This window comes from Bos grunniens, chromosome 3, assembly GCF_055505025.1.
Source record: "Bos grunniens cultivar Pamir isolate PY7600 chromosome 3, Bosgru_T2T1.0, whole genome shotgun sequence".
In the NCBI taxonomy this organism is placed as follows: domain Eukaryota; kingdom Metazoa; phylum Chordata; class Mammalia; order Artiodactyla; family Bovidae; genus Bos; species Bos grunniens.
Window position 1 is genome coordinate 19,768,687 of NC_141167.1, and position 25,242 is coordinate 19,793,928.

Genomic DNA, 25,242 nt, shown 5'->3' on the forward strand with positions numbered 1-25,242 from the left:
AGAAATTGTGAGGAAAAAGGAGACCATGAAATAATAGCAAGAATGAGACTGTGAGGGCTCTTTGTTTTTTATGTAGGCAATTTGTAATCCATGTGGTTCTTTGGAGGACAGATTACCAGTATGTATTCTACCCCTCGCCCTTTCTTTTTGAGATGAGAAATCTGTGGTTTTAGAAACTGAGCCACAAAAGAAAGGAGTGATGTCATAAACTGGGGTTAGATTTTGGTTGAGTTTCACTACCTGCTATCCTAGACTAGTTACCCATGTTCCCACGGACAAGTTACAAAACCCTTTCAACCTCACTTTCCTCTTCTGTATATAAAATAGTGCTGATATTATCTCCAGAATTGATCTAAGAATTAAATGAGATTATGTAAAGGCATTTAGTCCCATAACCCAGCTTCTAGAAGGCACTCAGGGAATGTTAGTTCTCTATCCATTTCCCCTATTTATCTTTCTGTACGTGGTGAATTAAAGGATGATATAAAATTATTTGAAAAGAACGAACTGTAAATATAAACACCAATAAAAATTTTATTCTCAAATACCGGTGCTAAACTAGGCCCTCTCCACCCCCTCTGCCAGTACCAGTTTTATTTATATTCATTTATTATCTTATTTTTATAGGCAAAGACCCAGAGAAGCGTTCCAGGAGCAAGGCAATAGGCAAAATTTTTCTGGGAAAAAGGCAGAGTTTATGAGGGAGTCATTCAGCTGCAGTAGGTGTCCGTTTTAAAGATAACCATTTACTCTTGGTCGCTTTTGGTTTAAGAAAGGAAGAACAGTCAACCATCCACGGAGATCTTTCAGTCGGGGGGTAAACGTGACAAAAGCAGGATCTCTCTTCTCGCGACCCCAAGACTTTCCAGCTCTTTCGCAAGGGCCAGCAGGTCTGTTCTCCAGGAGTGTCCTGGGTCTGGACTCCATTTCCCAGAGTCCCTTAGTGCCCTAATGTATTCAGGGCTCAGAGTGCCTGTATGTGTGTGAGTGTGAGAGAATGTGCGCGTGTGTGCGTGTGTGTGTGTGCGTGCGCGTGTGTGTCTCCGAGTCCCTGGGAGAGTGGAGGCTCATTCACTGATTAGAGCCAGCGCTGAGAGGCAGCACTGCTCCTTCTCTCACACCAACCAAGTCTCTTGATCTGTACATGCAATCCCAGGCAGCTCGCGAACACAAACCCGGGGCCAGCCGCCTACTGCTGCTGCCGCCGCCGCCGCCGCCTCTGCCTCCGCCGGCTCTGCGCACCCGGGACTTTTCATGCACCACACTCACAGCCTCCTTCCCTCTGTGTCCTGAAAAGTGCGACCGTTCTCCCAAGGAATTTCCACGGCAAGTACGGAGACCAGAAAGGGGTGTGGATGCGTGTGCGTACACCAGAGGGGTGGGTGCGAGGACGGCCGGGTGTCTCAAGAACCCGGCTAACTTTCCGGGTCGCTTTCCTAGGGATTCGGGCGGCTCCCCGGCGATAGGGGCAGGGGCTGGGACCTGGACTGGCGCGTCTCGGATCCTCGCGACGGTGCCTCCCGGTATCGGTGCCCTGCGCACTCAGTGCGCTGCCTCACTCAAACTTTCCGTCTTGAGTTTTCCTTAATGTGTTTTATTTGGGGGGTGCGAGGGGGAGGGACCAGACGCGGGAATTGGACAGGCAGGGAGGGTGAGGGGGCAGGGGCCGTGAGGGAAGGAGCAGGACTCTTTTTCTCCATCTTTTAATAAGCCACATTCCCACTTTGTTTGGGTCGAGCGCCGGAATGCCCTGTCGCCCGTCTTCCCCGTGGATCCCGCGGTGATTTCCGGCGGGGCCGGAGCCGGGTGGTACTCAGCGGGGTGCCCGAGGCGGCTGGCGGGATGGGGAAGGGGCGATCCGAATGAGAAAGGACCTCGACCGCCCCCACACAACACGCGGCCGGCCCGGGTGGGGTACTCGGGGAGAGGCTGGAAGCCTGGGGCCCCCGGGGGCTCGGCTTACTTTCCTGGAGGGGGCGGGGGTGAAGGGCGTGGAGGAGGTGGGGGTGGGCCGGGGGGAGCCGCCGCCAGCAGGAAGGAGGCAGGTGCTGGCCCAGAGGTGGACCGCTCGAAATGCAGCCGGTAAACCCGCGCTCCGCCCGGCCCGCCGGCCTGGTCTCAGAGCAGCCCGACCCATGGAGCGGGGGGTCTCCGGGATTTCCCGGGCCGGGACGCTCTCCCAGCGGTTCCACCGAGCGGTGTGGGAGGACCGCGGTACAGACAGCGGCGCGTGGCTCTGTTTGTAGTTTTATTTTTAATCTTAGACTTGCCTTAAACTGAGTAACAATTTCTCTTCCTCCGACTTGAGAACAAAACTTTTCAGCGAGCACGGCGGGCACTGCAGTCCTGCGGCCGCCACAGCCGCGCTCGTCAGCCGCAGCGCAGCGACCTTGTCCGCGCGGAGCATGGCCCGCCACCGCGCTCCCGGGCCTCCGGCCGCCCCCTCCCCAACCCAGGGCTTTTCAGGGCTCCGCCTGGGCGTTTCGCCTTTGTGCTTTGTAAGGGAAACCCTTTTCTTCCAGGGCACAACAAACTTGGGCGGAGAGCTTCCGTGTGGCCCCCCGGGCGAGGCCGCCCACGGTGGTGAGGCCATCTGAGGGGATGCCCGGTCTGTCCTCCGCTCCAGGAGCCCCTCCAAGAGCTCGAGACCCGGGTGGACCCCGGCTGACGGGAGCCCAGATGTAGCCGGGGCTCGGGCTGCTCGGAGGCAGGGGAAAAGCTCTCGCTTCCCGATCAGAACGCGCTGTCTCGGGCCGGGCCGCGGCTCCAGCTGAGGGTCAGGGCCCGGGCCCCGAGCCGGGCGCGCCTCGCACCGGACGCGGGTGTATGGGGCGGGGGCGCTCGGCGTGGGGCTCAGCTCTGCCGGGTGGGGCCGGGCCGGCGGTCTGGGGTCCCTGGCCTCCTGCCCCGGAGCAGCTCAGAGCGAAGACTCTCTGCCCACGATGCCCACCAGCCACGTCTCGCCTCTCGTCCCCCCAACCAGACTCGGCTTGGTGGGCAAAGGGGAAAGAAAGGAAAAATAAAGAGGAAAAAAAGGGCAGGCCAGGAGGAAGCTGCGGGTCAGGCTGGAGGGAGCAGACTGGGCAGGGGTGCCGGCCTCCTCCTCTGCCCGCCTCGGGGGTTCTTCCCGCAAATGGAAAGTGAGCGGTGGAGGAAAAGGCAGGAAGAGCGTCGAGGAAGAGCGACGAGGGCGTCTTCGGTGCCGATCCCTCCCGGCCCGCGGAAACCCGGCAAAAGTGGCGTTGAGTTCGCTCGCCGCAGTCCGGGGCGAGCGGGGAAAGGCCGAGGACAGGGCGGCGCCGCGCCGCCGGTGACAGACGGTGTCGGGGCCGTGCGCTGAGCGAGCGGGGACACACACCTGTTCTGCGAGTCGCGTCGTGTGCGGCGGCCGGACGGCCGCGGCGCGAGAGGCAGAGCCCTCCCTCCCGTACCCCAGGCCCGCTGTCCGGGAACCGGGAGGGCCCGGCTGCCCCCGCGCCGGCTCGCCTAGGCAGGAGCCCCGCAGTCCAGGAGCCCTGGGGCTGCCCGCCGAAGCGGTGGCGCGCGGCGCCGGGACCTGGGTGACCCGCGGGGCGGGGCTGTTCAGGGGGCGAGGTTCTTGCACTCTGATGGAAGGTAGTCTCCGAGCTGCAGCCCCGCAGGTCAGACCCAGCCGCGCACCAGGGCCCATGCATTTAGCGGTTCTTCCCCGGCCGGAGCCCTGGTTCCCCAAAGTTACAAACAGATGTTTCGTGCGGAGGTTGTTGGGATCTAAAGTATTCTTTGTGCAAAGGCAACCGAAAGGTCAGGCCGAGGATTGGTGGGCTCGGCTCTGCGTCGGCCCTAAGTTCATGTAGGTTTCGCCTTTACTTCTTCCTTTTCCCTAAAAGAGTTGGGTTTTCCCGGTGAAGATGTAGCGACCGAACTGTGCACCCGCGGCGCCGCGGGCCCGCACTCTTGGACTGGCCAGATGGTCACCCTCCGGCCAAGTCCGACCTGAGTCGGAGTCCAAATCTGGAACGGATACCCAGCCACGTCTGAACCGCAGGCGTTGGCCCCAGCCGTGGAACCAGGTTAGCCTTCTGCTTCCTGAGCTCGTGCAGATGGCGGTAAAATTTCTGCTACAGCGGTGTTTCTAAATACCCCCCGGGCATTTAGTGTGCGGGAATTCTCTTCCAGCGAAGCAGTCTGTGAACTTAAAAAAAAAAAAACTTTCCTGAGTTCTTAACAACCCCCCACTACCCTGGCCCCATTTCCCATTGTTCTTTGCTTTTTAAGTTGCCTGTTAATTTTTTAAAAAGTTTATTTATGCAAAGGGAAAATACCGTTTAATTTGTTCTATTATTTTAATTCTTGGCTTTTGGAAATGGTTCAGACCACAAAAATGTCACCTGTTGTAATAAGCAGAGGAGGGTTGTGTGTGCGATTTAATTACCAGCAGAGTCGTAGTTTGGTGGGCGTTCAGAGCTCGGGCTCCGGGAAAGAGGCTTTTGCAGCTTTCTTTGTGGCAGTCATTTGCAAGTGGGTTTGGCTCCGGGCTGCAGCAGGAGCAGCAGCAGCGGCGCTTCCTTCTACGCCGATCCCGGGCGCGGGTCAGGAAGCCCAGACCCTGAACAGGGATGGTCTGAGGCTGGGGTGGGAGATTGCCCGCTCTCTGAGACTTTCTCTCTGGCTTTCGGTTTTTCAATGCGAAAGTGGCTAGTTCGCGCGGGAGAGCGAGGAGCGCTGCGCATCAGCCCAGTTTCAGACATCTTCACATTCCAAACGTCACCTTCTTCGTTTCATTTGTCTTGGTTCTGGCATGTTTAACAACGCAGTTAGTAATCTCACTAATTATTCAGTTAGCTGGCGTTTTGTAATCACTTTAAACCAGGGTCGGATGTGTGATTTAACAAACTCCAACACATACACTCCTGAACCAAAACCATCACGTCAAGGATTTGAGATTTTTAAAACTCAATATTTGTTGGTCCCTCCGTCCAACCTCACTGCCTGCCAGACAATTTATTTAGCTTCGTGAATTGATCCTCCTCCTTGTTTAGTTAATTCAACAAAGACTTTTTGCAATCTGTTTGGAGTTTGTCTGATGCCGTGGAAAAGTAGCTGATGATTTATTTGGTTGCCTTTCGATTTCTGTCTTCAGCCCTTCTTTCTCCTCCTTTCAGCAGGGATGTCAGCTGTTATTACTTCCTATTGATCCCTTTGCAAAGTGAGAAGTGAACTAAAATTAATGTCAATTCCACTGCTCGGATCAATAGCTGGAGTTATTTTAATCTGGATTTGCACGAAGTGCTAAATTAAAAAAAATCAGCATAGAGGCAGAAAAGTAACAGTTACTTACTTTCCCTTTGCCTGGCTCTTTACAGTCCCCCAAATGCTCCATCAAGCTGATTATCTTACAATCCATATTTTTTTAATTAAGAGGGTCAGTTAGTTTTCTTATTTGGGGTTCTGTGTTTAAACCCATGACATTTTGACATTGGGAGTGTATTAACTATAGATTTTCATAATGACTGTGGTCTGCTGAAGCCTCATCTATACAAGTTGTTAATGTGAAGAGGGGGGAAGAAAGAAAAAGGAAAAGAAAACCGGCACCCCCCTTCCCCCACAGAGACCAACGCCCACACAGTGGAGTAAAAGAGATGTGGCCTGGGAAAATATTGTTGATTTATTTTCAGTATAATGAAGTTTCAAATGAATAACCAGGTTTGAGTGATTCACCGTGTTCTGTTGGAGTGTCCGGTGCTGTCGCCAGATTACTAATTTATGAAACTCATTTAACATAATGAGGTGATCCAGGAAGTAAAAATAGAAGGGCGAATCCTCTGGGTGATGGTTATTTTGGGGGAAAAAAATCCCTCCCCTCACCCCCAATGTATTATGTTTGCCCTTTTCTCCAGCTTGCCTCACGTAGTATTGCCTGTGTGACAGACAAGTAGTTCGTTATTTCTTTTGTGAGGAGCTGCTTAGAACCCTTGGAACAGCCCTGGACCCACTTTCAGAGCATCCATGTTGTATGACCATTAATCTGACTTGAGAACAGCCAAGAAGAGTATTCCCAGACTTGTCAGGCTAACTGGCTGTCCTTGGCAGATCATTCCCTGCACTGCTATAACTTGACAGGAAAGTTATTTAAAATTTGGAAGAGAGAAAAATCCGTTAATGTGAGATACATAATCTGGTAATTTAGCAATGATGTCTATAAGGAAAGATGCCAAATGAGGAAGCAGTCTGATGGTGTGCACTCATCTTCCCAATTAATAACAGTCATTGACACGTCTGCTACAGGATGGGAGAAGGAAATACTCTCTATGCACTGCATTAAGCCGGGAGCATTCATCTAGTGCTTAGCTGAGGTCTCTCTGTTTGAGGGAATAGCAAAGATACTCCTTTATCTAGATGGTTTTTTTTTTTTTTTTTTTAAGGAAGGGGACACATTTTATTTGAAACATGATTGTTAGTTTAGAGGTTATAATTTGTAACAGATGGTGCTTTTTGGTTACACTTTGAGTTTCATTAAGTTTTTATTTAGCATATATTTCTGAAGCTAATAAGTCCTAGTGTTCATCTTATGTTATCCTGACTCATCTACAGCCCTCTCCCACCCTTACTCAAAATAAATTTTGCAACAGGATCAGTGTCTATGAAAATGTACAACCTAAATTTAAAAGGGAAATTGAAGGAGGTCTTTCTGAACTCCAATTTGTTCCAGGGCCTTCAGCGGACATCAACTCTGACTGGGCCAATAAGCAGAGGAAAATAAGTCAGAAATTTTGTTAACATTTTGCTCTAAATGTTAATGGCAAATTCAAGGCAGTTTACAAATCTACTTAAGAGTGAGTGCATTAGTAACTAAAATTACCAATCCGTTCTTGGCTGCCCCTGGAAGACAGACGTTTCCTCGGAACATATGCCAAAGGCACCCATTATGTTTTTAAATATTGTCAGAGATGGCAGGCACTTTATTGATGAAGGTTTTGTTCCTTCTCAGAAAAGAGAAAGCCTATGTGATTAAAGAGGGGTGTGGATCAAAAATAATGCTGCTGTTGTTTCTTCACATAGTACTTCTTTCTGGAAAGAGACTTAGATGATACATGAAGATGTGTGTTTATGTATGTGCCAATGTGTGTGATTTATCCACATGTACAATTTGTACCAACTAACATGTGGAGATATTCATGATCTAAATGTGCTTGATTTAGGGATTTTTCAGTCTCCGAGCATTGTTAGGGAAGATAAGGAGAGGATGCAAATGTAGGGGGGTCTTATGTGTAGAACCTGGCCTCTGTTTGAACATCAGGCCTGTCATGAGTGGTGTATGCAGGTACAGGCCCTTTAAAATAGAGACCCCACCTCATCTACTGGGTGACTTGGCCTTCCAAAGCTCATTTGCTCAGGGAATATCGTATTTGGAGGTTTTATGATTTTTTTTTCCTTTGCTGGGCTCAGGCGCATTTCACCCGGAACGTGTAGGGACCAAAGTCAGCTACGCGTACATCACAGTAAGTTGTCTATTGATTTTCCTGAATGAAAATGGTCTGATGCTGCTGCCCACTGGCTCCTAAAGCCTGCGGTGTCTCATGCCCGAGCATCTGTAAGCCAGAAGGGTGGTGTTTCGATCACTTGGGGTTTCCCTTGTCTTTCCTCCCCCTGACCTTCCTCCCCCCTCTTTTTTTCTCTTTGTTGTTTCCACAGGTCTTAAAAGGGGATCATGCCCCAGTAATACTCCCTGCCCTGCTCCCAGGTGCCACTCCCTCCCAGGGAAGACTGCTTCTTGTGTGACGCGGGCTATAGAAAGAGACTCCGATGGACTTACACCGGGCAGCCTTCAAGATGGAGAACTCATCCTACCTCCCCAACCCGCTGGCATCTCCAGCCCTGATGGTCCTGGCGTCCACGGCCGAGGCTAGCCGTGACGCATCCATCCCTTGTCAGCAGCCACGACCCTTCGGTGTACCTGTCTCAGTAGACAAGGACGTGCATATTCCGTTCACCAATGGTTCCTACACCTTTGCCTCTATGTACCATCGGCAAGGTGGGGTGCCAGGCACTTTTGCCAATCGTGATTTTCCCCCTTCATTGCTACACCTCCACCCGCAGTTTGCTCCCCCAAACCTAGATTGCACCCCAATCAGTATGCTGAATCACAGCGGAGTGGGGGCTTTCCGTCCCTTTGCTTCCACTGAGGACCGGGAGAGTTATCAGTCAGCCTTCACGCCCGCCAAGCGACTTAAAAACTGCCATGACACAGAGTCTCCCCACTTGCGCTTCTCAGATGCAGATGGCAAGGAATATGACTTTGGGACACAGCTGCCATCTAGCTCCCCCGGTTCACTTAAGGTTGACGACACTGGGAAGAAGATTTTTGCTGTCTCTGGCCTCATTTCGGATCGGGAAGCCTCATCTAGCCCAGAAGATCGGAATGACAGATGTAAGTACCTTGGTGCAGCCCTCCCCTAACCCCAGTAGGCCCTGCCTTACAGTAGTATTCAACAGGTCAGTGGCATTTTTCATGCTCCTCGTAATGGGAAGGGCTGACTCTCCCATTCAGGATCTGTGGAGTGCTGACATTTACTTGTGTCTTGTCAATGAGCATTGATAGTTCTTGTAGGAAACGTTTTTCTGAAGGTAGCTGGAGGCACGCTGGCCTGCACTGCCCTTCCTTCCGGGGCACGAGTGGCTTATTCTCTGGGGACTCTGGAGTGGAGAGGGGGTGCCGTATATATACCGGAATGAATGTCATTTCATTAGTAAGCATAGGTTCCTAGGGAATTTGTGTGTTGGCGGTGGGGGAGGCGCTGAAGACACCCATCCATCCCTCTTCCCTTTGCTCTCCTCATTATGTTTCTCTGACCTCGGTATTATTTTTTAGCTTTTCCATTGTACCACATCCAGCAGACTCCACGTGATTTTATTTTCACAACTCTCAGCCCTTGTCCAAATCAGGCTATTTTTCAGAGAAGGACAAAGGTGTCGTCAATCACCATAAAGCATTTCAAACAGCTGTGTTTTCCTTGCAATCGCGAGGCTAGAAAGCCAAGTTCTCTTGGGATTTAACAGGTTTGCTGGGTGCTTATACGGGGGCTCCCTTGGAGAACTAGACAGGTTGTCTATGTGACTGCTGGGTTTTTTTGTTTTTTTTTGTTTGTTTGTTTTTTTTGATGCTCACAACTGTTATCAATTTCTGCTTAAGAAACAGCTCTGTTCTGTTCTCCAAGGGCCTTGATGGGCTCTGGCTACACTCACTAATAGTTGGGGCTAAACCTTTGCTTGGAACTTGTAGACTAGGAATGTTGAACCCTGCCATCCTCACTTCTCATGTAGTCAGAAAATAATTGTGTTTTGAAGCTTTTGGACCATGGGTAGACCCCCACAGAGCAGTTTTCTTCAAGCCTGGTGAGAATTTATGAACTGGGGGTGTTTTTTTCCAGCCAACCCTTTGTTCTAAGATTTGCTTCATTTTATTTTCTTAAGAAAACTACATTTGAGGTTTCTTTCCCTCTTCTCTGTTTTTTGTGCTCCCCCATCCTCTCTATAACCACCATCACAAATGCCATTTTTTTCTCTTCTCTTTATGATGCCGAGGAGAGTAATAGAGACGTTGCTGCTCTCTCCCCTGTCGGCACTGCTTCCTCAGGCTGTCTCCTTGAATTAGGCACTGTGTTAACTTTCCTGCGCTAAAAGGCATCTGCCTAAACCCAGCGTACCTTTTCAATAAAAGTCATCATAAAATCAACCTGCCTTGTAAATCCATCGCTCTTTGGTTTTGAAATATGTTGCCAGTGTGTCTTTTATGTCAGCGTCTGTAAGCCTGAGACCTCCCCACTTCAGGGAGAAGGCTGTATCTCTCTGTGTTCTCTCTGTCTTTTGCTTTAGCTCCTATTCTACCTTTCCCCCTTTCTGTACAGCTGACGTGTGTGTGTGTGTGTGTGTGTGTGTGTGTGTGTGTGTTCGCAGTGATCCTGCTTTGGGGATATACTTGCTGAATACGGGTTGCCGTTCTGTCTGTCTATTTCAGTTTAGTTTAGTTTTCATTTGTCAATGTGCAAGTGATCAAGGCGAGCTTTAACCTGACCTCTGGCCAAAACTGCCCTGGTTTCGGGTGTGACCAAGTCTGCTCCTTTTTTTCTCCAAACACAAGTTGAAATGAAACCCTCTCAAAACTAACATGCCACAAAGTAACACCTGGAGATCAAGAAACCTTTCTTCTCTCCTAACAAATCCAGCTTGTCTCCATTTTTCCATTTTTTAGCCCAAACCTGTATCAGACCCCCAGAGCAGGAGGAAGCTTGTTAGTCGAGTCAGAACTCATAGATGCGGATATCCATTCCCCTCCGAGTGTCAAAGCCATAACTCTTCTGTTTGCCTGGTTCGCCTTGTGTGGGGGTGTCATCCCCCATGGAGATGGATCCCTCACACAGGAATACGCCTGGGTGGAGAAAAATTAAATGAGTCTGTCTCCCAAAGTGAAATGGAATTCTGACCTTGAAATTAATGAGATTCTGATCAGAAGGGTGGGGAAACTTCTTTATTTCAAATTGTAGTGTTATATAAATTTGAGCCCTTCCCCCTGTTGTTTAAAATATCCTTCCTTTAGTGAATATTTTGTGTTCTCTTTTTTCCTCTTACACAAATGTTAGATCTATAGGCATGTCTGAGTGTAGAATGTTTGTCCACTCACATTATCTAGAGTTGCATTTGTGACTGATCTTAAATGAGAAATAAAGGTACAAAGTGCATGGGAGACTGTTCTCTTGTGATAACCCTGGATTTGTGTTCCTTTCTCTTTTCCTTCTCTTGGGTGGGGTAGCAACCATCACAGGGTTGTCCTGGGGAACATTTGTGCTTTGGATTTTGAGTTTTGGAAGGCTGGGGAAACATTTTTCTGTAGGGAAGGGTCGAAGAGGCGCCGTGACCAAGTCTGCTGCAGCTTTCTTGGCTCCTGTCATATGCCGACGTGTGTCAGAATATTTATGGTCTGTTTTATGTAAATACATATTTAAGGGCCGTTAGAAGGCCTGATTATTCCCACTAGATGCCTTTCAGGTCCTCCCTACAGAACCGTTTTGAAATAAGTAATATTTCTCAGATAATCGAGTGACAGTATACAAGACTGCTTCCAAGGGGAGCGCTTGAGGGGCAGATGGGGCAGTAAGGGGGTGGGGAGGCAAGAAAAGAGAGGACAGAAAGTGTTCAGGAGCACAGTGATAGGGTACTGTGGCTTTTGCCCAGATTGCCAAAAATTAACCATGTGTATTTTAGGCTTTGTAATTCTTAAAATTTAGAGCTAATCCTTGATATAGTTGACTGATTTTTCAGTTCTCTTCATATAAAGAAATTTTTTTTCATAAAATGTAAGAGAAGCTATAATTAAATACAACAGTAAATCTCCTAAATAAGCATGTAGCTTTAGGGTTTTGTTGAGGGGGCGGGGTGAGTACGGGTGTGTGTGTCCCTTAGAGTAGAAGTTTTATGACTGAGTTTTAGGTCAATGAAAAAATCAGTTTTACAATGGAAACACTGACAGTTTTTACTGTCGCAGCCACCCTCTGCTCACACACTGCATCCATATGCAGATATGTCCACATCTGAGAGCATTTGAAAGAGGGGCCTGCAGACATGGTGTAATGCACACGTGTTCTTTCCTTCAATCTGGGTACTGATAGGAAGGATTTCTTTTGTGGTTAAATACCCATTTTTGTAGAAAGCAACATAGCTCCTTGGGTAAAGTATTGTCTCTCCTAATAGATGATTCCATTTTGCTGTTCATCTACCTGGTATCACAGGTGATTCCTGAGGTAGGTGTTGGGCTCTATGGAAAAAAGAAGGCTTTACTCAACAGGACTGACTTATTTACCCTGGAAAAAGGGAGAAGTATTTGATGAGAAGCCATTCGTGGAGGATGCATGATTCCCCAGGAAGGGGAATGAGGTAACTCCTGTTTATTGTCATTCCCTGAACCCAAGACTCCTTGTCCATGTCCAGGGAAATGATGCGAAAATTTATGGACCAATTACAAATAGTCCACGTGTGTCTTACATACTAAGTAAGTATGTAACGGCCCTTACATACTTACATACTACAGATATGTTTCCCAAGGCTTTTAAAATAAACATTTCCTCATTAAGGAAACTTTACAACAAAAGGGAAAATAGGTATTCTCTGCTGCCTTGTACTAGAATCTATGCATTTATGACCCCCTTAGCACTCTGGCTCTTAGCATGTGCATTTCCTGATTGTTCTCTATAGGCCACTCCAGGGCCCAATTCCTGTCTGGGCAACACAGTCTTTGGCCAGCCTGCCAGTCTATCACTCAGCCCAAATTGGAGTTGGCCAGGATGCATATTCACCCTGAGGGCTGAGAGGGACCGGAACTGCCCTTGGGGAGCCATGATGGGCCCTGCCTTCTGGCTTACCTCAGAGGTGGGTACTGGGCACTGACTTTAGGTGGCCCTCTTTCCTTGACCCTTCCCTGTGGTCAGAGAACCCGAACGCTCCCAGCAGTTTCAAGATGGTCTGCTTTGCTCTCATCTTTAATATATTTAAAAAGTCACTCAAATTTGAAAAGCGCTGAGAAGGAGATGGTATTTTGTACTCTGAGATGTGTCTTTCCAAAGGCACCTATCATTGAAAACCCTATGTCCTAAAAATCAAGTCAACTGAGCCTACATAGGCCCAGGGCAGCCTGAAAGGAGGTGGCTGGCTGCATCATTGGAGTGTTGTGAGGGGGCTACATGCCAAGGGCTCTGGGACTGGGGTGGGTAGGGACCCTGCTCTGGGCTTTTAAGAGAATTGCTCTTGCTGGAGAGGATGTTTGGGGGCAGTTCTCAGGTCACCGGGCTCAACTTCTGGATCGTTGCTGGAGCAGATGACCACTCTGAAAGGGCGTGCCCATCATCAGAGATGGGTCAGATGGTTCCCGCTGTACTGACTGCCCAGATCTAGCCCGATTGTCGACTGTCGGCTCAGCTGCGCCCGGGCTTCTCCCGGAGTCCCTATTCCTTCCCCATCTGGGGTGGGGGGAGGGGAGGGGCAAGAACTCCTGTGATGTGTGTGGTTGTTTCTGGTTGTTCGCTCCCAACACAGTCATGGAGACTCCTTTTCATGCTGCTGGGTTTAATTGTCTTGTTGGGATAAAGAAATGTTTGCACAGCTAAAGTGGGGCCGGGCTGGACGGGAGCAGTCCCTGATGGCTGCAGAGCCATCTGGCCTGGCTTGGCTTGGCTCGGCGCGCCGCTGGCCCGCCCGCCCGCCGGGCGGCTGGGCTCGCTCCCGCTCCCGCTCTCTTCCCTGCCCTCGCTCCGCGCCGCGCCGCTCTGGTCGGCGGCTGCCTCCTCGCACGGCCGGAATGCCTAATCACCATGGTGAGAAAACGGACACCGCAGCCGCCCTCCCTCCTCGCCCGGCGCCCTCCCTCCCATCAATTGTCATGCAGAAGTGATCCGGGCTGCCGTTTCCTCGCGGCCGCCAGCCAGCCCCTCGCCGCTCCCGGCAGAAGGGTGGCTGGTAATTGATCGTTTGGGGGGAGGGGGCGCGGAGAGGCGCGAGGCCGGCCCGGGGGAGGGAAGAAGGACCACGGAGTGGGCCCCGCTGGCTCACTTGAAAAGGACCCCCCCTCCCCCAGCCTCCGTCACGGAGATAGCGTTCAAGTGGTTTCAGAAATGTTGGTGACCTCGCCGTCGCTCGGCCGGACTGCGGGAAAAGTCCGGGCGCTGCCCCCGGGGGCCGCCGGGTCCCCACCCCCGCTCCGCCCTCCACGCCCAGAGCCTCCAGGTCGCGCTTAGAACCGAGCCCCGGGCGGGTTTCCCGTACGTTGTCCAAGCAGCAGAGAGATGGGGTCGGAACGAGGGAGTGGGCGGGGGTGTAAACCTAGGAGGGGGCGCGACCACGCGGAGGTCCGGTGATCTGGGACCCGGCGGGAGATGCAGATGGGCGGGTGGCGGAGTGAGGAGGCTAGGGGACACTGCGAGGGGAGGGGGCTTGGGGGACGAGGTTAGGGGAGGCGGGAGCCGGGAGGATGGACGTGTGTGCACACGCGCATCTGGATCTAGCGTTGCCTTCGGCACCCTAGAACTTTGAGGTTTCTCACGTAGGTTCGAAATGTTTTCCGCGTTCGTCTTGCTTTTCAAGTCGGGGAATGTTTTCCCAAGTCCCGGGGTTCGTGAATCGCCAGGATGGCTGGTATTCGGGCGAGGCGAGTGGACGTAGCCTCTGACCGTCCGAGGCTCGTAGCCAGCACAGCGGGGTTCGTTAATGTCCCTGCAATTTCTGGAACTCTTCCCACGGGAAGTTTTCCGGGGCTGCCTTCCGGTCAGCGGCCCCAGGTTGATTATTTGGTGGCCCTTTTTTGTTTGAAAACAAAAAACACACATTGTATCCAAATAACAAAAGTTGCTCTCCCTCCCCACCCCCTTTCCTCATTAGGCAGGGAAGAGGAAACTGAAAAATAGAATTATATTTTTATATTGGTTTTCTTTATTTTTAACCCTTATTAACTTCACCCATCTGGTTAATAAATATTGGCACACGTTGAACTAGTTTTTGTAAATACTCAGAATTTGGACTGATAGCACATTTAATAGAGTTATATTTTTATGATGGATTTTCATATTTTTAACTCTTTTTAACCACATCCATCTGGTCAATAAATATCAGAATACATGTTGGAATGTACTCTTTATAAATACTTGAGACTCAGAGTGATGATACATTTTATTGTAAAACCCACAGGATTTTAACACCAAACTAAAAATAATTTTTGGATTCAAATCTTCCCTTCAGACAGTTAAACTACATTCTCCAGTGCCATTTCACCCTCCCTAAAGAGAGATGCAGGAGAGGCTGGTTCCATCTCTGGGTGGGGAAGACCCCCTTAGGGAAGGAAATGGCAGCCCACTCCAGTATTCTTGCCTGGGAAATCCCATGGATAGAGGAGCCTGGTGGGCTACAGTGCACTGTGTCGCAAAAGTCGGACATGACTAATCAACTAAACAGCAACAACAGAGAGGGGTGAGCTGCAGACCTAAGGATAACATTGCTATTAGCAGCTAAAATGCCATCTTTTTTTTTTTTTTAATGCCATTTAATTTGTGGCATTTGTGGTTGAACAGAGTGTGATTTTATCCTTTGGAACCTCAAAGTATGTGCTCCAGGGTGGAAATTTCTAAATATCTCTTTTTTTGAGGCAAGGAGGAGAATTTTCTGCAAAAGAACTTTCACCTACTTAGTCACTTTGTTGTGCCTTTTCCAGGAAAAGATCCTGAAGTGGGACTATGAGTTTAGGCCTGGAGAAATGAGAGGCTGTGGTATAAATCAGTCAATCTAGTAGATGCTAAGTAAATAGGAATAATTCATACCCTTACAGCCTTACCCAATGGATCAGACTTTTCTATTATCTCAATCACATTTTACTGCTAGTGTTAAAAAAAAAAATTTACACTGAATCAGTACCAATCACAGCAAAGGGTTCAGTGTTAATTGAGTATTGAATAAATTGATGGTGGTGATTATAATCTGATTTTTAAAGTTTTTATCAACTTGCCACACTTCAGCCTTACACTGATAATATCCATAAAACTGGGCTGTCCTACAGGTATAGTTGTTTGAGGAAAGGAAGGAAGAATTTATATGCCTTGAGATTTGATGAGGATAAAGGTAGGTAGGCAATTTTTCAAGAGATATGTGCCATTACTTTTCTCAAATATAGATTTATTTTGTTGATTATTTTGGCTAAAAAAATCTTTCATAACTTAAAAAATAGTTTAAAATTTGCTTTTCTGTCCTTACTCTAGAAACCTAAGATTAGAGTCTATCCCCTTCCCAAATGTTTTCCCACAGCATCACATCCCCTATCATGGAGTCCACAAATACAGATCTGCTTTGTGTGTATTTTAGGAAAAAAAAGTTTCTACCTGGATCCTGACTGGAGCTGGAAACAGACAAGTGATATGTGGGTTTTGTAAACACATACAACCATCTGGCAATTCAGACATTTGACCGTCAATTTTCTCTGTGGAATGTGTTCTGATTGAAGATGACCTAGAGGAAATGAAAGTTGTGTTTTGGGTGGGGGGAAACGTGGTGCTGCGTCCAGTACATTCTGTTCAGCAGACATGGAGCTTTAGGAAAGTCTAGACCTGAATATGTGAAGGAGGAACCTTTTGGTACAGTCTCATGAGAAATCAAGCCCAGTAAGCCTGAATGTGACTCACCAGATGAGGGTTGTCTTTTTCCACTGAAATTCATTTGTAGGCTGAGACTTATGGCTTTGCATCCATCTTAGAGCAGCAGACAGTCAGAAAGCTGTAGGGAGTGGGCAAGGGCCAGCCCTGGAGAGACCTTTGCTTTATTTTCAGGTATATGATTCCCATTTAGGTGCTAGCTAATCCTATATTGCTCTCACTTGATCTTACTTTTCAGGGTTTGATTTAAACTGAATCAGAATGGCTTAGCATAATAAATACCTGTTAGAGGGATAAATGCTGTGTGTGCCCCTTTGAGCTTCAACTTGAAGCTGTTTCAGATCAAAAGTAGGGAAGCAATATAACATAGTGGCTATGAGTTCAGCCTCTGGAGTAAAATCATGACCCTTTAGCTTACTTGTTCTGTGACCCTGGGCAAATTATTTAACCTCTCTGGGCCTCAGTACTGTTATCTGTAAAGTGGGAATTATACAACCTAAAACGCTTGTTGTGAAGGACTGAATGAGATTAAGCAAACTAATAATGCTTAGAACAGTTCCTCACACATATTAAGTGTTCAATACATAATGACTATTATTATTTCAAGGACAATCTGGTGGTATAATCGTCCTTGTTAGAAGCACCAATATAGTCAAACACAGTGTCATTAATGGCTAGCATGTATGTAGGATCCTTCCATGCACTCATGCCTTATGGTGATGTGGAAAGAGGGGAGGGAGAGAGGCTCAGCTCTTTTCTGTGATAACAGCTGCTTCACCTCTCTGCATTATTATCCATCCACCAGGATTAGCCCTGGTGGCCCTCTGACCTCTTTCTCCCTTCATTTTATTGAGAAACAAGGTAATATTACAGTTAAAGAAACTGAGTCTCTGAGCCAGGAAGGGACTTAAGTAGGGCTAGATATCTAACCTAGTGGCCCAGGTTAGAAAATCCAAATCTCACCAGATTGTCTTATTCTGGAATTTTGTGTTATCAGATATTATTTGAAACAGATGGGTCATTAGAATTTGTATGTGCTAGAAATTTGGGCCATATATAATCAGATTTGCTATAATGGCATTTGACTAGTATTAGAATTCAAAGTCCCAGAGTTTCTAATATGTCCTCAGATTTTAAGTTATACAAACACTTTCTCCCCCTCTCGCCTATGTGAGAGAAATCTGTGAACCTTCCCCCATCTGTGTGTGTCACAGTCCCACAGCATGATGGATTGTCTCTGCTTGGGGGAGGCTTAGGATGGGGCTTCAAGGGGCCTTGTAGGTCAGGAGAGAAATACAGCAGCAGGAGTGAGCTGGGGGGGCTGCTGGGGAGGGATTAGCAGGGGAAGGGGAGGGCAGAGTTGGGCGGGGACAGACCTCTTCCATAGTGTCTGTGTGCATTCTCCTAGGAGTAAAGAAGGCTGTCCATTACCCTGAGCACACAAATAAACTCAGTGTTTTTCTCTTTGTAGAAAGAAAGCCCCAGGGGGCTTGGGAACACCAGAAGCTGACCGCCCATCAGTGGGAGAGATGGGAAGTAGGAGGATGGGAGTGAGAAAGACTGACCCTCTGCCTGAGGACCTTGGATTTGGGTCTGTTATTTGAATATAACAGCTCATACTTGAAAAGGCTTCTGTTCAAATACGTATGTAGCAAAAATACCCATTGGAGGCCAGTTGTCCGATACCTCAATCCCCATCAGTTCCTTCATGGCTCCATTTAAGAGAAAGGGTTCCAGTCACTCTGAGGGCCAGAATGTCTCCATAGATCATAGAGCACCCATTCTCCTCTCTCCTAGGCCCCAGTTCTTTCTACTCACAGACTTGGAGGCATATGGGAAATAAGAAGGGAAATGTTGAATGTTAATGTTCAGTTTTTAAAGAAGGGGAGAAAAGTCTGGCATTTAGGCTCCAATGCCATAGTCACAGTTAGGAAGGAACTCTAGGAAAGGAAAGAGTTGGGTCTGAGAGGTAGATAGGGAGGCAAAGGCAGCAGTGCATGCGAGGGTAAGTAATCAGCAGGACTGCAGTTAGGGCCTAGGCTTTGGCTTCCTTCCTGAGCAGTAAAATGTAAAAAAAAATCCTTAGAACAACAAAAGTCTGGACGCATGGGCTTCCTTCCTGACAGGCCAACCTGGTGGGGCTTCATTCAGCCTGAGCAGCAGTCAAGGCTGATTTACGGGTAAGAGGTCCAGACAGACATGTGTGCTTAACCCCTTCCTAGCTGCAGAGATGACTCCTTGTAAACGCTACCCTCCTCTCCCAGCTTCCCGTTATGGTATGGGTAGCTCTTCATTGTTATTGTTTCTTTATTCAAAGAGAGTCCCTACTGCTGAGGGACCCAAAATCTTCTTCATGAAGAAGCTGGGTCTCTGAGAAGTTGAATGACTTGAAAGAGATCTTACCATCCAGCTGGTACTGTGGCTTCTGGCAAGTGTAACTAACAGGCTTTTGGTGACATTACACTGACTTTGGAATGTTGTGTCTTTCTTAGATCATGGGAAGTGCCTCCTGGAATCTCTGTTGGGGCGATCTGTGAGTCTCTGTTCCACATCTATAAAATACTGGTACTGCAGAAGGAAGGGTGCTGCTCATCGAGGGTGTTTTTAGGTGGCACTGTGGATAAAACTGAGGCTTCCAGGTGGTGCAGTGGTAAAAAAAAAAAAATCTGCCTGCCAATGCAGGAGACGCAAGAGATGCTGGTTCGATCCCGGGTCGGGAAGATGCCCTGGAGTAGGAAATGGCAACCCACTCCGGTGTTCTTGCCTGGAAAATTCCATGGACAGAAGAGTCTAATGGGCTACAGTTCATGGGGTTGCAAAGAGACAAGACTGAGCGAATGAACACTCACACACGTGGATAAAATTATGGCAGAGTACAGGAGGCATGGTTCAGTTTCCATCTGATAGTATGATACATTCATTAGTTCATTTAATCATTCAATTAGTATTTTCCAAATACCTGTGTCCCTCCAGACACTGTGCTGGGTGCTAGTGATATGATGATGGGCAAGACTGATTAGAGTCCCTGCCTTACTGGAGCTGGAAGCTTAACAATCAATTGCAGGATGTCGTGAAAAGTACTCTAATAGAGGAAATGTAAAACTCCATGAGGTTAGAATCAGGAGCACCTAATCTTGTCTATGAGTCAGGGATAGTTTTCTAGAGGGAAACTATGGGATAAGCTGATATCTGAAGATCAGGGGTCACTCAAAGAGGCTAGGTGTGACAGTTTGTTTTTCTGGACAAAGTATGGCATCTGAGTGTGGGAGAAAGAACTCCAGAGCTGCCAAGCATTACTTATAATGGTGAGTGTGTGTGTGTATGTTAGTCACTCAGTTGTGTCCGACTCTTTGCAACCCCATGGACATAACCTGCCAGGCTCCTCTGTTCATGGAATTCTCCAGGCAAGAAACCCCCATGATGGTGAGTAAGAATGGGCTTTCTCTCTGCCAGGGCCTCAGAGCTGACTTTGGATCGCTATTATATTTCATCCTATAGCCAGGCATTCTTGAGACTGTCTGGTGCTTATATGGTTCTAAGGCTCAGCATCATGTAGGATCTTTCTTGTAAAATAGCTTTCTAAAGATTAATCACTAGCAAATACTTTCTGATGACATGAGAACCATGAGCACCCACAACCATGCTTGGGATGGACAGCCACTCAGGAAATATTTGCTAAATGCAGGACAGCCTTGACCCTAATGATGTTTGGGGGTAGGCCAAGGGCCCTAAGTTTTATCCTAGAGTTCCTGTTCGACTCTATACATGCCTTGCCTGGAGACTTGATGGGTCTCAAGATCCAGAGTACTCCTGGCCATTAAACTAAGCCACATAGCACCCAGGATTCTTGGCAGGATTTCTTGGCAAAGTTTCCTGTAGGAGGTGCATTGCACAGACTTGACTTTCATGACAGAGGTTAGGAGTGTAGTGCCAAGACTATTGAAGAATGAAAGAAAGAAGGCAAAACCAACCGTTGTCCTCGCCTGGCACGCGTAGGCATACTAACATCAGTTCCTTTCAGCCGGGGCCGAGGGACTCTGCCGTCTCTGCTGTGGTTTTCTTTCCCCCAAGGCCTCTTATCACCATCGTGGCGCTATATCCACAGCATTTCCTGAGCTCTGTGTGTAGAGCCTTGTGCTTGGCGCTGTTTGCAGGGGAGTCGAAGAATCAGGAGATGATACTTCCTCTTCTTGAGAGCCTTATGGTTAAGGTGAGTAGTTAGCATGTACATGGGAGAAAAGAAACGATAATGTAAAATAACAGACAGATAAGGCTCTGGGATCTCAGGAGAAGGAGTAATCCCCAAGGCTGCTTTCTCAAAATGGGATCTAAGGACCACCTGCGTCCTGATCACTTGCCAGTGTGGAGGAGGAGGGGGTGGTCTGGGGTTGGGGTGGTGGTGAATACGATTTACAATGCAGATTCCTGGGGCCCACACCAGACCTCCCAATCAGAATCACAGGGACTGTGGCCTGGAAATCTGCATATTGAACAAGCAGGTGATTCTCCTTAAAGTTTATGAACCCCTCTTCCAGGGTGAGAGTACTCAGAGGGAAGCTTTGGCAGAGGAGTGTGACTTTGGAGGAAGGGGAATCAGAGCTAGGCAGTGGGGAGGGAACAAACTCAGGGGGCCAGAGGTGGTAAGGGTGAGGACCTGGGGTCTGCCCACACTGGCACCTTCTCCAGTCGCCTGTTGTGGATGGATCTGGCCAGCTGCCTCCGGGTGCCTCCTTTGCCTTCGCTCCTCCTATGGTTGTTTCCCTTTTCCTCCTTAATTGGCGATCAGCTAACGGTATGGGCGCAGACCTCCCCTTTCTTGGGCGGCATTGTAATTATGAGGCAGCCCAGCGGAGGGGTTGGCGGTGCTTAGCCAGATGTGAGGGTGGCCGGTGTGCACTTCAGTGCTCCTTGGGTTCCAGCCAGCTCGTCTTCCACTGCTGTTATACTGCTGAGAATGGGCTGGAGAGTATTTTTTTGCCAGCCTTCTATCTCCTCTCCTCACCACCCCGATGCTTATTTCTTATGCTGAAATGCTCGTTTGTAAGTTTGTAAGGAAATAAGGGTGAGAGGGATTTCGCAGTGGCAGAATTGGTGATCAGCACCTGCAGGCTGGCTCTCTACTTCAAGCTTTAACCCTTCTGGGGGCAGCTGCCAGTGGGCAGGAGGTTAAATGAGCCGTGAATAGGGGCCTGGTTCAATGTTCAGGTGGCTGCAGACACCTGTACGCTAGTGGTTGCTCTCAGCCCTGCTAATGGACTTGGGGTGGTGTTCTTTTCCAACATACTTCCTGCTTCTTAAACATTCATCACTTTGTATTGTAATTATTTGCTTAATTGTCCTGCCTCCAAGGATTCATGTCCATCTCCTTGTGTGATTCTATCCACTATTTCTCCTCGTGTAGCACCTGGCTTAATAAATATTTGTTGTGAGAGTAAGTGAACCCTGGATCTCTGTTTTCTGGCCTGGTTATGCTGAGCATTACCAGCTGGCTCTATGCATTGACAGTCTGAAGAACCACACAGGATCTGCCAAAGGCTGAGCACCTCGTGACTCATTTTCAAGTGGGAGGTGATGACAAGCAATAGAGGCATTGGGAACAGCTCAGCAATAGGACAGGATCACAGAGACAGATGCTCTGTCTTGTCATTTACTAGCGTTTGACTTTGGGTAAGTTGCTTCGTTTCTCCGGGCCCCAGCTCCTATATATTGTATACCATGAGAGGTGACAGACAATCCTTGCCCTACTGTGAGTGTGTGTGCAAGCTAAGTCGCTCAGTCGTGTCCGACTCTTTGCGACCCCATGGACTGTAGCCTATCAGGCTCCTCTGTCCATGGAATTTGCTAGGCAGGGATACTGAAGTGGGTTGCCATTTCCTTCTCCAGGGATCTTTCCGACCCAGGGATGGAACCTGCATCTGTTGCATCTTGAATCAGAGAAGATAATACAGATGTGTTTTGGTTTTCTAAAAGTAACCATATAAATGACACACAATGTATTATGGATATATATACATATGTGTGTGTGTATATATATATATAATATACATCTTCCTCCTCCAAGAACATCTGTCTAAAGAGCAGAATGGCCATAGGAGACCAAAGTATCAATAATTTATGAAGTACCTGAGTGTTCGACCTGGAGGGAGCCCTCTTACACAGTGTTCCTTGAAGTTGACTCCAGAAGAGGCTACAATCCCTGACACTGGCTACAGCTACTTATTTTCCTAGGAGGTTTGGAACAAAAGTTGTGTAGACTTTTTGCGAACGTAGGTTGGCAGGTCCCTTTCTGTAACAGATCTATGACACCTCCACTGAAATTTTATCTTGCCAGATTCCCACTGAAAGGAATGTACCTTCTGCCTTTCTTCTCAACAAGATTCAAAGTGCCTTTAGTTTTTGGTTTCCAGGGCCAGTGACTCTGTTCCTGCTTCCTGGAGGGAAATGTTTTGGCTCAGAGGCATAATGCCCTGGGCCTAAGGAATGATGGGCAGAATCAAACTGAAGAGGGCTTTGCCCTGGAGACCTTTCCTAGGCTGCGAGAACAACCCTGTTCTCCAGGCGAGCGGGACGAGATGAACAGGCCCCCTGTCAGATTGGAAGGATTTGGAAGGGCTTGCCCTTAAGGGAGAGCTTTAGAAGTCAGAGCTGGGCCAGGAGGATTGGAAAGAACAAGCATTTGAAAAAGGCTTTACTTGTACGGTAAACTTCATTGTGTGATTATTTAATAGACTATTAACAAGCAGATTCATTAACAAGATCTTAATTAACAAGTTCCAGGGTTATTCCTCCAAATTCCCAAGGGAACTGTTCTCCTTCTATTTAGTCCCAGAGACTTCCTATCCTCCTTAAACTAACCATACCAGATGCGTTTAAATTCAGTCTTTTTTATTGCGAGTGGAATGACTGCGGGCCCAGACAGGCACAGAGGCTGCTCCTAATAAGAATAGTAACACGTTTGGAGTGCTTTCTAGGTGTCAGGCCCAATTCTCAGTGCTTTACAGCCAATCGTTTATTTAATCCTAATAAAATCCCTATGGGATGGATATTGTTACTTCCATTTTACAGATGAGGAAACTGAGGCCCAGTGTTTAAGCAATATATTCATTGTCACAACAGCAAGAAATAGCAGAGATGAGATTCAAATCCAGGCAGTCTGGCTCAAGAGCCGATGAGAAGGAGGATAAACCCCAGGAGAGGGAGGTCTGTGGGTTAGATTTGTGAGGGAATAAGAATAAGAATCCTTGAATCTGCTCACTCGTGCTGGACACAGTTCTCAGCACCATACCTACGCATGTCAGGCTGGGTCCTTACTCAAAGTCTTCTGTAGTGAACAGCCCTTAGGCAAAATCTGCTTGGCCCTTCGCAAGCCTTTGTCACTCTGTCTACCCTGTGAGTTCTGTGAAGTGGTGACTATGTCGTCTCTGTTCCCAGTGCCTAGTGTGTTGCCTGGAGTGTACTAGTTATGATTTAAACCAAAACAAAAACCAGTGTGTCCAATGTTCCCCTTGATGGGAAGGGAAAGATGTTTTAGCATCTGCTGAGTCCTGGTGCTTCTTGCAATGCAGGCCCTGCTTTGGGGATACTCTGCACTTTACAGATAACACAATTCAGAAGAGCCAGCTCCTGAGACAGGACAGTGACATCTCATCCTTCTGTGCCTCAGTTTCCTCAGGGTAAAGTGGAATTGGCACTATATCAATCCCCTTTTAAAGACGCTTGCTCCTTGGAAGAAAAACTGTGACAAACCGAGATAGTGTATTAAAAAGCTGAGACATCACTTTGCTGACAAAGGTCTATATAGTCAAGGCTATGGTTTTTCCAGTAGTCATGTACGGATGTAAGAATTGGACCATAAAGAAGGCTGAGCACTGAAGAACTGATGCTGTTGAACTGTGGTGTTGGAGAAGACTGTTGAGAGTCCCTTGGACAGTAAGGAGATCAAACCGGTCAATCCTAAAGGAAATCAATCCTGAATATTCAGTGGAAGGAATGATGCTGAAGCTGAAGCTCCAATACTTTGGCCACTTGATGCGAAGAGCCCACTAGTTGGGAAAGAACTTGATGCTGGGAAAGACTGAAGGCAGAAGAAGAGGGCAGCAGAGGATGAAATGGTTAGATAACATCACCGACTCAATGGGCGTGAGTTTGAACAAACTCGAGGAGATAGTGGAAGACAGAGGAGCCCGATGTGCTGTAGTTCATAGCATCGCAAAGATTCGGACACAACTTAGCGACTGAACAACAACATCAATCCCCTAGGGTTGTTATAAGGGTTAAATGAGTTCATATAAAATACAAATCAAGTCCTAAGACAGGGCCTGGCGAAAAGTAAGCCTTTAATACATGTTAGCTAGAATCACTGTTACCAGGGCTTGGGCACAGATTTGGAGTCTCTTGAATCAGGCTCTTTCCCTCCACCCCACACCCCTAACCTCTGCTTTTGGTAACATTACAGGGATACTGATTCCGGTGAGCTTTGATCTTTTATGGGTTTGTACAGATTGTGACAGGTCTTTCTATAGCCGAAAAAAATTCCTGATTGATATTAAGGAACTGGTACCCACAATGTTGTCCCTCCTTCTTGACTCCACTTAAATGGGGTTAGGGCAAGGAGGGCTCAAAATCACCTGATGATGGTCCCCCTTTTTAACTACCCTCAAAGGCTTAGGGTGGAAATAACTAGAACTCCTACCCAGGAAAGGACAGTGAGCCATCAGGACTTTCTTTTGGAATCAAAGGTTTGGTTAGTGTTGTTTTGTTTGTTTGACTTTTAATTTTTGGCTGTGCAGGATCTTCATTGCTGTGTGTGGGCTTTCTCCAGTTGCGGCCAGCAGGGGCTCCTCTCTAGTCAGAGTGTACGGATTTCTCATTATGATGACGTCTCTTGCTGCAGAGCGTAGGTGCTAGAGCTTCAGTAATTGTGGCACACGGGCTTAGTTGCCCCATGGCATGTGGGGTTTTCCCAGACCAGAAATCAAACCGGTGTCCCCTGCATTGCAGTGTGGATTCTTAACCAGTGGACCTCCAGGGAATCTCTGGTTAGTCTTGTTCTTGGCCTCTGCCCTGCCAGTCACTGAGATAG

General features: G+C 48.1%; 1 protein-coding gene across 4 annotated transcripts in view; it reads left to right on the top strand.

The window, feature by feature from the left end:
* Nucleotides 1–1,013: 1,013 nt before the first annotated feature.
* The window catches only part of RNF220 (ring finger protein 220), a 279,246-nt gene continuing 255,017 nt past the window's right edge, over nt 1,014–25,242 (top strand). The window contains exons 1-2 of one of the 4 annotated variants that reach the window (XM_086384980.1): nt 1,014–1,326; nt 7,675–8,410. In XM_086384980.1, the coding sequence (XP_086241106.1) occupies nt 7,786–8,410 (625 nt within the window). In that variant the 5' untranslated portion in view covers nt 1,014–1,326; nt 7,675–7,785. Of the gene's footprint in view, nt 1,327–7,674; nt 8,411–25,242 lie in introns of those variants that run through there. The other 3 variants (XR_015157972.1, XR_015157971.1, XM_086384970.1) reach the window with 3 other exon arrangements.